A 14,632-nucleotide genomic window follows, 5' to 3' on the forward strand; every position below is an offset into this window, starting at 1 on the left:
TTCTTTCACTAGATTGCTGTGAAAAATGTTTTGACAAAAATACTAAAAAGTGCTTCACTCCCTTCCTCCACACTGTGTCCTGTCCCCGTCTCCGTCCCCTTCTCCCCTCCTTCACTCCTCTTTGTCCCATTTCTCACCATGTCCGATGTTCTCAGATGATCTTTGGGGTCTTTTTCCCTCCGTCACCTCCGGGCGACACTGATCCACACATGGCCGTCATTTCCCTGCCTACCTCCTCTCCTCCCCCGTTCTCCCGTCATGTCTTCAGCAGCTGTGACGTCAAAGGAGGAGAGAACAGGATCAATCGCTGCGTCTCGTGGCTGAAGGGGCTGGACATCATCATCTGTTTGTATTTACATCGCCTCCTCCTGGGCGGAGAAGGAGGGAGGAGAGGATGAAGAGTTGGGACGAGGCGGCTGGTTCTCATGACTTTTGTGAGTCTTCTCATATCGAGACTTCGTACTCACGAGTGTCCTGCTGTGGGGACAGGCAGAGTCAGGACCGGATCGCTGTGAGACCACATGGATGGACGGCCTTTGAACATAGAGGACACTTACCCCTCCTGTCTCGTACAGCGGGTTGTCAAACTCTGTCTCAACGGTGATCTGTCGGTAAGGGTGGGGGTAGATCAGAGGCAGCCTCAGGTTGGAGTGATATCTGCACCTGAAGGACGGACGAGGGGAAACATTTTTACGGTCTGGAGGTGGACCTTGATGTGAGTGGTATCAGTCAAACTGTGCGTGTGACCTCACCGTGTGACGTAGACGTAGGCCCCTCCCAGCAGCACCGACAGGAGGAGGACCAGGATGAAGATGGCCAGGGCGATGCTCCCGCCCTCCAGAGTGGAGCCCGCAGTCGCCTCGGCAACTGACACACGAAGAAAACGAATCAAAGGCAGAGTTTTCACCGAGAGAACAAAACTAAGCTGGTGTTTGAGCAGGCAGGTGGAGTCCACAGGGAGACGAATGGAGGGACGGACACACACTGGGAGGGAACTGGACAGGCAGATGGTTGCAGATGCAGCTTTTATTCTGTTTGTCTGACGTTTTTGTCAGTCGAGACAACAAACTGAACACACACACACACACACACAGACTCACCTTCCAAAGCATGGTTGCCAAAGCACTCATGGTTGGCTGCAAGACATCATTCTGTCAGTCAGTGCACATGAACTTTTACATCACACTTCCTGTTCGGAACGAGGCTGCAGGAAGTCATTGGCTGTAATCCCGTCAGCTGACACATGACAGTGGAGGAGGAAGAATGTTTCTGAATCTGGATCTGGACACTGATCAGCGGTGCAGATGATGGATGGACTTTTGTTTTGTAATATTTATAGTCAGCTCGTTTGAGGTAATCTGAATATTTCCTCCTCCACTGCTCAATCCATATTTTTTTTTTGCCTGACTCTTTAAAACCTTGATGGAGTTTACATGCACAGGAACACGCTCAATCTGCACCAACAGGCAAAGGCAAAAACCCAAAAAACTCCAAACAAAAGCACAAAACTATTCGTGCAGAAATTCAAAGTTCCAGAAAGCGAGGGAGCGTTTCGTTTCACACACATGGAAATTTACAAACTTGGCATTCAATAAGAGTCTCACCCCTGCACAGAGGAAGAGGGCCGCTCCAAAACGACGGACTTCCGAGGATGCACTTAATTGCAACCTCTCCAATGAGCTCGTAACCTTGGTAACAGACGAAGGTGAGAGACTCCCCGGGCAGGTAGAGCCTCTTGGACAGGACCTGGTAGCCGTTGTCAGGGAGACCAGGGTTTTCACAGGAAACTGAGTCCTCAGCTAGAGAGACAGAAAAACAAGGAAAAATAAATATTAAAAACGGATCCTGTCAGGTTTCTCAGCAGGAGTCGGAGGTTTTTGCGTCAGAGCTTGGCTGACAGATCTGACAGACTCCGGCTGAGGTGACATGACTCACGGATAATCTCCGCCCCCTCCTCCAGGTGGCTGAGGGCTGATTGGTGCGGCGCATTAGCATTGAATTTACATATCAAACACTTCACACAAACATTAATAACCCCGATAACACACACACACTCCGTCTCCGAGGCAGAAATCACACAAACCCACTCATGTTAGATCAGAAAGAGCTTCTCATCCTCCATCACTGTCTGTCCTGATGACAGCTCTGACATCACAGCCTGGCAGCTTCCCACAATCCTCAGAAATAACTGGCAGACTAAGCAGCTTCCTTTCTGCTCTTTATTTTTTTAATGACACTCACGGACGCAGTGGGGGAGACGTGACGTCCACACGGGGGTCCCGGGCTCTCGGCCGTAGCAGGTGATGGTGGCACCGCCCTGCAGGATGAAGCTGGGGTTGCAGCTGTACTGGATGGTGGTGCCCACCAGGAGTTTAGGATCCGACAGGGACCGGGTCGAGTGCTCCACGTGGCCCGGATCTGAGCAGTACATGACTGATGGAAAAGAGCACAGACGACATCAGGAACATACCCCAGCAAACCCTCAGAGCTTCGGTGGAGTCCAGGTGTTGATGGTGGGGATTAAACCGAATCAGGCAGGTGGTCATAATAAACAAACGTGAATCTATATCAAGATAATTAGACTTCTTTCCCTGGAATGAAAATGAGCACTGTTGAAAACAAAACATAGTTTTTAACAAGAAGCCCTTTTCATTATTCTGACAATGAAACAAATGAAAAGGGTTCATCCTCTGGGGAGCACGAGAGTGCTTTGTTCATTCCAAAGAACATCTGCCTGACAGATTTAAGGGCTTTCATTTCCATCTGATGCTGCTGATGAATTAAATTATCCATCCTCTGAGCTTCTATGAAATCAATAACAAAAAAACGACCTTCAGCTTCACTTCATCCATAAAACTCGTCACACGTCTCCGACGTCAGGTTGAACTCGTCATGTGACCAGAAAACGTTAAATGACTGTCAAAGGGTTCACATAAATATGGAGTAACTGACTCTTTTCACAGAAAGGAGGCTGGGAGCTCCAGGACAGGTCCAGCTGACAGGTCAGGGTCTCCCGGCCCACCAGGTCGTAGCCGGGGTCGCACTGGTAGGTGATACGAGCCCCTCGCACCAGGATCACATGGGACGTGGTCTTCCAGCCGTTCTGGATCTCCGGCAGGTCTTGGCAGGAGTCGTTCCTGGAAACCTCTGAGAGGAGAAAACGAAAAACACGTGTTGATCAACACCAGCAGCTCTACGTCTGGAGGACGGCTGGACTTACTGTGCGATCCTTTGATGGAATGACGGAGTCCATCTGCAGTTCTCTCCTCTTTTTCATTCACAAACTGTCCGTTAACTGTCACAGCTCGTGCCAGAGACAATTTTTCTTTTCAAATTTGACTAAATAATTCAAAACCAAAGAGTGTGGTTCAAAACTTCTCTTTTTGAAAAATAAAGCAAACTGTATGAATGTTTTGGCAGCGTGTCCTGATTACACAGCAGGAGGCTCACACCATCTCTTTCCTCTTGATCATCCAGAAGACGCCTCTGAATTCCTCTGATCTCTCATTAAAAGAAGTCAGCTTAAACTTTCTCGCCATGTTTTTTTCCGCAGGCCTTGAAAATCAATGGAGCTTCAGATTTTAGAGCCTCGAGTACAATTAAATAAAAGTCCAGATGGGAAGACTTACAAACAACAACTGTCAGATCAACTTAAGACAACGAGCCTCTGAGCGACGTCAACGTTTTTCTGCAGAGGAGGTGATAAATGTGATGGTTCATCCTCTGGAGACCAGAACTGACTCACAGGGACTACATTTTATCTGCTAGCATGCAAACTTCACTATTAATAACAATTAGCAGCAAGAGTGGAGAAAATTTGTTGTCATCGTTGATTTTTTGTGTAACTTCTAATTTACGGAAGCCAAAACAGGCAAGATTTACTCTGGACAACATGTTTTTTATGGGAAAGCGAATTTTTGCTTTCTATTTTTATCTTCATAACGAAAAATCCTTTGATAACATTTTGTTATCCGAAGAAAATAAAACCTCATGATTACATTCAGATCATTTAAATCATAGAATTTTTCTCAGTTTCATATAAAGTCAGTCAAACTAAGAAGAACCAGAACTGAAGACGGGCTGAAGAATAAAACAGTAAACAACATTTTTTCCGGGTAAAGATAAAAATAAAACATTATCTACAAATTTATAAAGTAGCTCAAGTTTTTAATCAGTTAGCTGAGTTAGAGAACTGTTTTGACAATCGAATCGAGTGGTTATCTGCAAAAGTTCCACTTCCTGAATATTTTTGGTAATTGTTGGTGAAACAACACGAAGAGAAGCAGCTGTCGAACTTTCTAAAGTAATGTTCTAATATATTTTTCTTTGTATTATTATATGACTCGGCACAAAAACAAACCCTGAATGTTTTTTTCCTCCCACAGGCAGTTTACGGCTTTACAGGCAGTTATTGCTCTGTGAATGTTAAAGTCTCCAGTTTATCAAACACACAAGAACACAAACACAACAAAACCTCCTCCAGGAGCTTCTCTCTTCCTCAACATTAATAAAATTTGGACAGAAAAAACCTGAGACATGAATAAATAAAGGTCCTCCTGTCGGCCGTGTGTGTGAATATGTATTTGTGATGATTGATCAGCCGCTGCACTGTACTGCGTTACACTCTGCGGTATAATGGGCCTGCAGGGATTTGTAAGTTGAAGTTCCTGGATCAATTATTCATTCTCTATTGACTCGGTTCTCCTCCCTGAATGTGTGTGGTGGGCGACATACTCTGAACACACATATACAATCAGACGGAGCGGCCTATGTAGTCGTGCTGCGTTGACTTGATTTACTCCTCCGGGAGGCTGCTGAGTCGGCAGGGTGACAGTAAATTGGACAGTGTGAGTCTCAGTTCAGGTCTAAATTGGTGTCAGGTGTTGGATGTGGGACGCTGTGCAGGTTTCTGTGTTAAAGTCGGGGGGGTGCGATTTGGCTTTGCTTGTGGAACTTCACATTGTGTGTGTGTGTGTGAGATGCTGAAACAAATGGGATGTGATTGAATAAGGGCAAGGGGAAGAGACAGAAGAGACAAATAAAGAAGACGGAGGAGAATTAAAGGACCAGCCTGCAGGATTTCATGGGATATAATAATATTTAGAAATCTGCTTCCATTAGTTTACAGTGAGTCCACCATGTTTCTACAGAAGGCCTGACAAGGAAACATTCAGAGAACTGATCAGACAGAATCAGATGAGGAGACTTTTTTTAAATATGACAAGTTTAGAAGAAAATGACACAGATACGAAAGACCAGAAAAGAACTGATGTGGCTCTAAGAGGATTTCAATGGCGAGGCCCGGTTTAGTGTGAATGCCGCGATGAGCCCAGATATTTTGTGTTTCAGCTGTTGTTGTGCGTCTCACCCATGTAGTTGATGATGAAGCCTTCACCCTTGCCGAAGATGAGCCCGGCCGGGTCGGAGTGGAAGGTGATGATCAGGTCGGGGGTGGTGGACGAGAACTTGAAGGGGCTCCCTCCTCTCACGTAGTGCGCCGGGATGTGCGTGGTGACATCACTGTCGCCGTCAGTGATGGTCAATATGTCGCTGTCGCTGATGTTCAGACTGAGGACAAGGAAAGAGAAGGAAGTGATGTGTCGACAGACGGCTGTGTGGGAGACGAGATGACCTCGAAGGCTGAACGCTGAGATTGCTCCCCGGGCGAAGGGTTTAATAGTCTGTAAACACGACCTGTGTTTCACCACAGACGCTTCTGAAGGATGCAGCTCGACTGAAATAATCTGCAAATGTGATGTGACACGTTTCCACCAAAGGACTTAGTCTGGAATTGGATTAGTGTTTACAGGAAGTCGAGTTAAACCAATTTCACTTCACATTTCACACAGGAAATAAGTTAAATGAAGAAAAGTGAATTTTACAGGATTCTGCTGGGATTGAAAGAGCATTTTTATTTCTTCCATCCAGCTCAGTAACCTCTTCTTCAAGAAAACATTATTCAACATGATGTTCATTTTCATCACATCCAGATTGAATGTCATTTTGATCATATTACGTCTGATCTGTGTTTGTGTTGCCAGATCTGATTCCAGAATCCAGTTTTCCCTCCCACGCTCTCAGTTCTTCAGCGAGTCCTCCCTGCTGTCTCTCTCCTGAGGCTGCTTAAGTGACTTTTCTGAGCTTTACCTGAGATATTTGGGGGGGCAGAGAGTTTGCTGACTGTCTTTGAATTAAACTGAGAGGCCACTGTCTCAGTTTGTCTGGTCCCTCCTGGATAAACACTGATCTGACTTCTGCTTTGATAAAACGTCACCTCGGCTGTAATCGGATGATGTGGACCCTCGGTTCCTTAATTAAAATAAAACTTCCACACACTCTGATTTTAGATGTTGAGCTGCCTGAGACATGGGGGGGGGGGGCAGCTCTGCAGTGAGGAGAATCAGGATGAGGGAATAAATATCACGGCTCTGTGGAAACTGCAGAGGGGAGTTCATCAACTTGCTCTGTGATGTTGTCAAATTTGGAATTCAAGCTTCAGTGTGAGCAGGAATACACAAGTATCACACCTCGGTGGGGGGGTGGCCCCCCCGCCGAGCCTCCACATCCATTTTTTATGCTAGCATCTGGCCGCTGTCAGCCCAAACTTCGACGCTGTTTGTATTCGTGTGTTGGTGTTTTACTCACAGCTGCACGTCCAGCAGCACTTGTTTGTCCTCCCTGACATGGATCCTCCAGCTGCAGTCCTCCCCCTCTCCGTAGCCCTCCGGCCAGTTTGGAGACAGAATGACGCCCCCCGGTCCGGTCAGGTCTCCTCCACACTGCGCTGCAGAGACAGAAGGACACACCGTCCAACAACAGCACCGCCAGAGAAATACGGAGCTTTTAAAGTCCAGCAGGTGGACAGATCCAGGTCTTCAGTGTCCAAACTGGACTGGGCTGAACTCAACTAAAGTAAGGATTTCCTCCTACTGCACTAAAGATGAACATTCATTCAACATCTAAAGGGTGCAAATGCACAATAAAATAAAATAACACGATTATAAAAAGACTTGAGGGTCAATGCCAAATAATATCTCTCTCTATATATTTATACATCATAATCCAGGATAAGATAAACTGAACTAGGCCCATAGCTGTAGATTCATATTCATCACGTTCATCATCTGCTACGGGGGGCGGGACATCACAGCTGGACCCCCCCGACCTAAATGATAGCAGAGGGCTGTCTAGTTATGGAGCTGCAGCGGCTGAAACTTTAGATCCACTTCGAATCACTCATGATGATGTCAAACGTGTTTTCACACTTTCAGATATTCTCTGCGGTACAACGAGTTAGTGCGAAGTCGAGATCTGTGACTCTGAATTTGTTGGCCGCGGCCAAATCTTTTGGGAAAAGTTGTGAAACACTGTCTGAATCAGCAGTTTTGCACTAAAAGATTGATCATGAAAAAGGAATCAAGTGGCGAATTGGAGTTGGAGAAGGCTGGAAATGGTTCTGTTTAACACAATGGAGGAGAAAATAAAGAGGAAGAACAAACTGCAGTCATCAGGTTGTGCTGTTAGAAAGTCACAACACAACACAGCAGCCTGACACTCGGTGTTACCTTTGCACAGCGGCTCCGTGTCGTTCCAGTAGGGATCCCTGGCGCTGATGCACTCGATGACGGGTGGGCCTTGTTCCAGCGAGTGTCCGAGGTCACAGGTGAACTGAACCACGGCTCCGACGCCGTACAGCGGGTCCGAGGTGGTGAAGTTCCCGTTCTGCAGGTACGGCTCGTAGCAGTGGCCTCGCTCGAAAGCTGCAGAGGAGAGAAAACATTTAACAGCAAAGTGAATCGCCTTGACGCCAACCCCCCGCTGTAATCTGCACAAACAGATGCCAAGACGATCAGAAGCATCTGTGCTTCCGCTGGCAAACAATGCATCTTCGAAATTTTTCATTTTACTGGTGATGATAAACACATTGCTGCGGGATCTTTATTCCCCACCACAATCTGACTTTGCCAGAAACTCAGGAAGCTTTAGCTCAGATTATGTTGAACAACCAGGCCCCTTCCTGAAAATCCAGCCCCAAATCCACTTGGCAGTGATCAATGTGCACCGAGCCCCGGGGCCTCGACAGCTTCTCAGGAACAGTTGTTTGCATAATTATACTGCCGTTATAGAAATGTGACAATAGATTGAGCGCAGCGTTTTTCAGTCATTTTCAGACGGAGCCATTAAAATAAAACTTCCACACATCCTCAAAACCAACAGCTTCAGTCATGCTGTGACGAGCTTTTCATGGAAAGCCATTTCTCACTTTGTTGTTTTTGTAGATGAATTGTGCTGCAGTGTTATGTTTGTGTGCGTTTGTCGACAGCAGCCTCTGAACCTTCGTAGCGGATGTTGAACCCCGTGCTGTGGTTCGGCTGATCGGTGATGAACTGGATCCTCACGGCCGGACCTTCGCTGATGACGCCCTCAAACGGTATCTGTCCACCGTGGCCCGAGTCAAACAGGACCACGGAGCTGGCGTCCAGCCCGCTCCACAGCACCAGCCTGCAGAGACGGAAGAACTGCTGATTATTGAAGGTTTACAGGAAATATTCTGGAAAAACTCACAGAACGGGGCCCCTGCCTGTCGGTGGGCCCCAGGGCCAGCCTCTCCAGGTGCAGGTGCAGCCGCTGGTCTTTGGGCGCCTCCAGGGACCAGGAGCAGGAGCAGTCCTGGGTGGCGTTGGGCCCGTGGTGGGGCGAAGGAGATAAAACCCTCCCCACGGTGGCGTTCTTCACCGTCCCCCCGCAGAGCGCTGCAGGGGAGGAGTCACTTTCACGTCAGCTGAACACTTTTGTCCGCAAAAAAGTCTCTGAAATTGCGAAGGAAACCGAGTCTCACCTCGGCAGCTCGGCTCCTTGCTGCTCCACACCGGCAGGGAGGCGTTCATGCAGGTGAGCAGCGGCTCGCCCTGCAGATGGTAACCCATGTGGCAGTGGAAGCGGGCGGTTCCTCCGGGGAGCAGGTCCAACACCGACACCTCCCCAAAGTGAGGCCTCTTGGGCAGCGGACAGCTCAGCCTGAAGGCTGCGGACAGGAGGAAGAGGGTTCAGACATTCAGAGATTCTGCAGGCTCACAGCGGAACATCACAATACATCAACAGAAATCCCAAATATAAAAGCAGGAAAGTCGTTTTCAGTTTCAGCAGCTCACGTTCACCTGGAGTCCCCCTGTGATTTGATGAGATAGCATTTCAGTTTTCAGTCTCATCTGTTTTAACGCAGCTGTCTTCGAGCTGCTGCTGATGCAAAGAGGATGAGACGGCTGTGATTAATGGCACAGGTGGGCCTTAGCACTGATGATTCCTCCTTTCCAGTCTCTGTCATATCTATTATGGGCCAAGTGCTCACACACACACTCTCTCTCTCTCTCTCTCTCTCTCTCTCTCTCTCTCTCTCTCTCTCTCCATAAAAACTCCCGTATTCTCAGCCTTCTAATTAGACGAGAGCCAATTAATCAGAGGCCTAATAAGATAATTCACATGACAGATTCAATCACTGTGCTAAATGATAAGATGAGAAGATTTTTGATTAAGTAATTAGCATATATACGGAGCACACACAGTCCCTGAGGAGCTGATGATGACTTCATGTTTATTGAATCTGTATAGCGTGTTAATAAGCGCTCACTCTGATAGTGCAGCTGGAAGACGCCCATGCTGCCCTCCGGGGTGGACCGGTAGTACACCGACAGCGTGTTGGTGGGACTGCGGATCACCTGACCTTCCACCAGCAGCGTCTGATTGGCCAGGACCAGCAGGGACCCCCGTTCGTCGACGCCCCTGATGGACAGCTGCTCGCTGTCCGTCAGGTTCACACTCTTCACCTGAACACACAGAAAAGCATGACCTGAGCGACCTTTACAGGTGAGTCGTCCCCTCAACGTTCTTCAGGCGTTCATGAGACAGAAGATAAAAGAAGGTGTGTGGAAATACGTGAAAACGTTTAGGAAGAGTGTTCACACATTACCTCAGTCTTTTTCTCCGTGAATGTCTGCGCTGTTGTAAAGATTTTATTATTTTGTGTCCCATCAATCAAAAATGAGTCCAGCAGAAACGTCATCAGTTTGTCACCTTTCAATGTAACGCTCTTCGTAAGATTGATGTAAAAATGGAAACTGCAGAGCAGCCTGTATTTAAGTTAACGAGGGAAATAAAGTCCTGCTGAGTCGCTGCTTATTGCAGAAAGTCGATGCTTTCTGGTTTTCTCACTTTGCATCATGACGCTGCAGATTCCTGGATGAAACTCCAGAATGAGTTGGCCATTGTCGCACGTGAGAGGAAAACAGAATTTCATCAGTCGGCAGTTACAGTGAACAGAAATTAAACTAACTTTCGTTAGAGCGAAGACATTTAAAAACTTTAAAACTCTGAGTCCAAAGGTCGGGGTTCGATTCCCGCCTCCTCCTGCCTGCAGGTTGTGTGGATGTTATTCATCCAAAAGCTGCCGTATGAATGTGACTGAAGGTCAGTAAAACTAGAAAACAACGAGGTGGTACATCCGTCCATCAGATGACCCGTCATGGACCCCGCCATGGACCCTGTCATGGACCCTGTCATGGACCCCGTCATGGACCCCGCCATGGACCCTGTCATGGACCCCGCCATGGACCCTGTCATGGACCCCGTCATGGACCCCGTCATGGACCCCGTCATGTCATGGACCCAGTCATGGACCCCGTCATGGACCCCGTCATGGACCCCGTCATGGACCCCGTCATGGACCCCATCATGGACCCAGTCATGGACCCTGTCATGGACCCCGTCATGGACCCTGTCATGGACCCTGTCATGGACCCCGTCATGGACCCCGTCATGTCATGGACCCAGTCATGGACCCCGTCATGGACCCCGTCATGGACCCCGTCATGGACCCCATCATGGACCCAGTCATGGACCCTGTCATGGACCCTGTCATGGACCCCGTCATGGCACCAGTCCCAGGCTATCGTACATATCTCCCTCTGGACTGAGGGAGGACATCCATGCAGGAGCTGGGAGAACAAACCTTCAGCCTTCTCACCACCCTGCTGCTCTTTTAGTTTATGTATTTTTTTCTGTTTAAGTTCTTGAAATAAAAAGCAGCTCGTCATTAAACGTCTGTTCACTCCAACAAAATAATATTTAATGTGGTCGTGAGTTTGCCGGTAACCGTGGATGTGATGGTGAAGGTGAAAGGTGTGAGTGTGTGGGCGTAAAAGCGGATGGATGGAGCCAGGCCTTTTTATAACAAACTATCACAGCATGGCGGTTGTTCCGGCTTTGAGCTGGTGATGGAGGCGGGCTGACCTCTGTGTGAAAGGGAGCTCACAGGACAGAGAGCTCCAAATGTAAAACCAGCTCTGCAGTACAAGCGGCCGTCACCAGGAGGCAGAACTCCACCTGCAGGTCGCAGCAGACGGCCGGTTGTGTGTGTGCGTGTTGTTGCTGTTTTTGTTGCATACCTGCAGCTCCACTCCATAGCCGGTGTACACCGTCACCGTGTAGGTGCAGTGTAAGAAGGCGCCGTCGGGCAGGGGGGGCTCATTGGAGGAGTCGATGTACCCCTCCGGGCCTGAGAAATTCAGCATGCAGCTCTGAGCAGCTGAGGGGAAAGAACTGCCGTTTAGTTTTCTCTGGCCTTGTTGCATATTTTCTGTTGTAATCTCTGCAATGTGAGGCTGACTGGAAATCCCTGCTGTGTGAAATTGATGATGGAAATTACTGAGCCTCAGTCTGAGTCTGACACATCCACAGCTGCTGGCTGTGAACTCTGACTTAGAATGAAAAATGACACTCTCATTTCTGTATTGGAAAGATGAGCACTGGAGAAATCATCCACACTGAACTAAATTTAAAAGAAAGTATTTTAAAGCCAGCTGTGTGTCTTCTGGATGTCACCCCCACCAAATTTAATATTCACAGTTCAATCTGTAAACTTTGGTCTTGATTTTCAGCATGTACGATGTTGATCGTGCTTTGTTTCATAGCGTGCTAGCATGCTAACTTTTAAACACAGAGCCCAGCTGAGGATGATGGGAAACCATCTGCTTCGGAGGCTCATCCTCAGGGAACAATGAACCTGGGCTTACACCTCAGGACGGTTCATCCTCTGGGGACAGTACCTGGGGGTGTCTCCGTCTCAGCGTCCACGTCCAGCATCGTGACCTCGGTGATGACCTCAGCTGTGTGTGTGGGGGGAGCAGCTGAGGGCGGGGGCTTCACCTTCCTCTGACGCTCCAGGGAGCGGCCGACGGTGATGGAGCTGAGGCTGAGTCCTCGGCCCAGCAGAGGCAGCAGGTTCTGGGGCAGAGCGGAGGGGAGGACGTCCCCTCTCTGGGAGACCAGCCGGCCCTTTTGAGCCAGAACTGACTGGAACAAACCTCCAGCTGCGGCGCCCGAACTTTTTCCTTTTGGGCCGCCAACTTCCTTTGTGCTCCCTGGTGTCGCCACAGGAGACGGGGCTGCGGGGGCGGCCGTGGGGGCTTCTTTATCTGAAAAGGGCGGAAAACAAAGAAGGAATCACTTCCACTGGCAAAGACAGGCGAATCTTTGAAAATGTCCCGAGAGTTGGACTCTGGGTGGTTCTGTCAGCGGCCTGCCGGTCTTATCAGAACCGGGGTTATCTCACCAGCGCAGCCCAGTCAAGCTCCCCTCACACACACACACACTATAATGTGACGCTGTGGTGGAGAGACAGGCCAGTTCAGCATGACAGGAGCTGTGAACAGAGGAGAACAGAAATGCAGAGACAGGAAAACTGCTCTGCCATGCATGCTAAAACGCCATCTCCAGCAGCTTAACTCCAGAACAGCCGAGACCAGCATTTCTCCACACACACACACACACACACCTCCTGTCTTCCTCCTCACACACTTCGCAGTCCACCCTCACAACAGCTATCAGCCGTACAGTTCGTACACTCCAGCTGAAAAAGAGCTCGTGCTGCAGTCTCACATTAATCTGCAGTTAAGTGTCATCTACACACAGCGACGCACAAATAAGTCCGAGGGAAATATCCTCTGTGTGTTGTCAACAACGCGCAAACAACACAAACACTTTGTTCATTCTGCTTCTGTGGTTTTTCATCTTCAGAAGGGAAATAAATACCCTTTTTTTAATCTATGGAGATACTGTAGCTGCAGCATGCTCGATGTGTAAAAGCTCCGTCAGCAGGAAACTCAGCTCTAACACACACACACACACACACAGTTCTGCGACTTCGATTATTTTAAGTCATTTAAACTTAATTGAAAATCACAGTTATAGTTGTCATTTAAACCTTTGATTAAAAAAAACAACACATTTTTGATGACGATACCTAAATTAGTGTCAACTCATTGAAAAAGGGGCCTTGGCAAATGTAACCTCCCTCCGAGTGAAGGAGAAGCGCTTCGAGCTTGGAAAAGTGGAAATGCTCCTTCACGTCCAGGAGACCCAGAAGTAGAAAGTGGTGCTGGGGAGAGGGATGCCTGGAGTTCCCTGTTTGGACTGCTGCCACTGCGATGAGAGGAATGACAGCGTGTCTGGATGGAGACAGAAGCAGCGTAATATCGTACATTATGGGTTGTTTGTGCCGTGATGCTGGTTTCAGGATCAGCATCAGGCCGTCACACGGTTTTCTGCCACAGAGGAAATAAATCAAAGACAACTGAAATGGAGTGCGCAGCATCTCCTGACGTTTTTACAGCAGAAATGAAACGAGAGAGAAACTGTCAAACAGCCAAAAATCACAGCTGCCACAGACGATGAGCTTAGAGAGACTAAAGTCTGAAAAACTGTCGGAGAAAATGAGTCTGACCACTTCAAACAGTCTGACAGGAGAAAGCGGGAGTCTGACAGCCACGCACTGATGTGTGTTTCCTTCCTCCACTTACAGGAGAAAGAGGAGGACCGCAGTCGGCTGTCGGCTGGATCCAACCGCCGACCTGCTCTACCAGCTGGAAGAGTCCCGGAGCAGGATTCTACCGGACAGGCCTGCTGGGGGGCCAAAGCTGGAGGTGTCGGGACATCAGAGACAAACGGAGCCTCACTAACTACCCAAATCCTGCTCGGCTGTTAAACGAACCTCCACGTTCCCACTGTGAGATAATTTGGAGAAGCTTGAACAGCAGTGTGAGTTCAGGCTCATTTCCAAATCGCACGCCGTCTCAGGAGCCATCGTTACTACGGCGACGTCAATGACTGCAGCTCTAAGAGAAAGCAGGACGTTGGCTTCCTGTCTGCTCGGTGTAATTCTGTGAAGTCAGGACTCAGAGTCTGGACTCACGGGTCCAGAGGACATTACAGGCCCGACTCCTGCTTTTAGTCCTCACAACCAAGTGGTTCTGCAGAAACTGACAGAAACAGGCTGACAATAAAACCTCACCTCCTACTTATTCACAAATCCTGCTGTGGTTTAGAAACTTCCTCAACATGTCTGTCGGCCATCTTGGATAGATGAGACGGTTCATCTGTGCCCAAAGTTTTCCACTGACGATCTTTTGTCCTTAATTGGTTTCCAGTGTGTGAAATTTGCATTGACTTCATCTTTGTTTTGTTGTTGCTCTCAGCCAAATTACCTTCTTTACAGCAAAGAGGTCACCGTCTGACTTTGAAACATCAAAACAATGATGTGTAATGAGAGAGAGGGGCACAAATGCAGATTGATGAGAGG

The 14,632-nt window shown here is 48.4% G+C and overlaps 1 protein-coding gene across 1 annotated transcript; it reads right to left on the reverse strand.

The window, feature by feature from the left end:
• Nucleotides 1-343: 343 nt before the first annotated feature.
• On the reverse strand, nt 344-14,137 carry sez6l (seizure related 6 homolog (mouse)-like). The gene is made up of 18 exons (XM_029516471.1): nt 14,059-14,137; nt 13,854-13,970; nt 12,102-12,470; nt 11,442-11,674; nt 9,629-9,824; nt 8,840-9,025; nt 8,582-8,753; nt 8,336-8,502; nt 7,566-7,760; nt 6,646-6,784; nt 5,369-5,568; nt 2,953-3,147; nt 2,242-2,433; nt 1,605-1,799; nt 1,101-1,136; nt 753-867; nt 558-663; nt 344-477 (listed from the first exon to the last, which is right to left on the reverse strand). The coding sequence occupies exons 1-18, from the start codon at nt 14,135-14,137 to the stop codon at nt 445-447; spliced, it is 2,925 nt and encodes a 974-aa protein (XP_029372331.1). The 3' UTR covers nt 344-444.
• Between the last annotated feature and the right edge of the window lie 495 nt (nt 14,138-14,632).

Source organism: Echeneis naucrates, chromosome 12 (assembly GCF_900963305.1).
Source record: "Echeneis naucrates chromosome 12, fEcheNa1.1, whole genome shotgun sequence".
In the NCBI taxonomy this organism is placed as follows: Eukaryota; Metazoa; Chordata; class Actinopteri; order Carangiformes; family Echeneidae; genus Echeneis; species Echeneis naucrates.

What these genes read in the sequence shown, in the direction of transcription:
- sez6l (XM_029516471.1), bottom strand. Translation starts at nt 14,137, where the DNA reads ATGGCTCCTGAGACGGCGTGCGATTTGGAAATGAGCCTGAACTCACAC. An exon ending in TGGCAACCATGCTTTGGAAG is followed by an intron (nt 868 to 1,100) that starts GTGAGTCTGTGT and finishes TTCGTGTGTCAG; the next exon opens with TTGCCGAGGCGACTGCGGGC. An exon ending in GCCTACGTCTACGTCACACG is followed by an intron (nt 664 to 752) that starts GTGAGGTCACAC and finishes TCCGTCCTTCAG; the next exon opens with GTGCAGATATCACTCCAACC.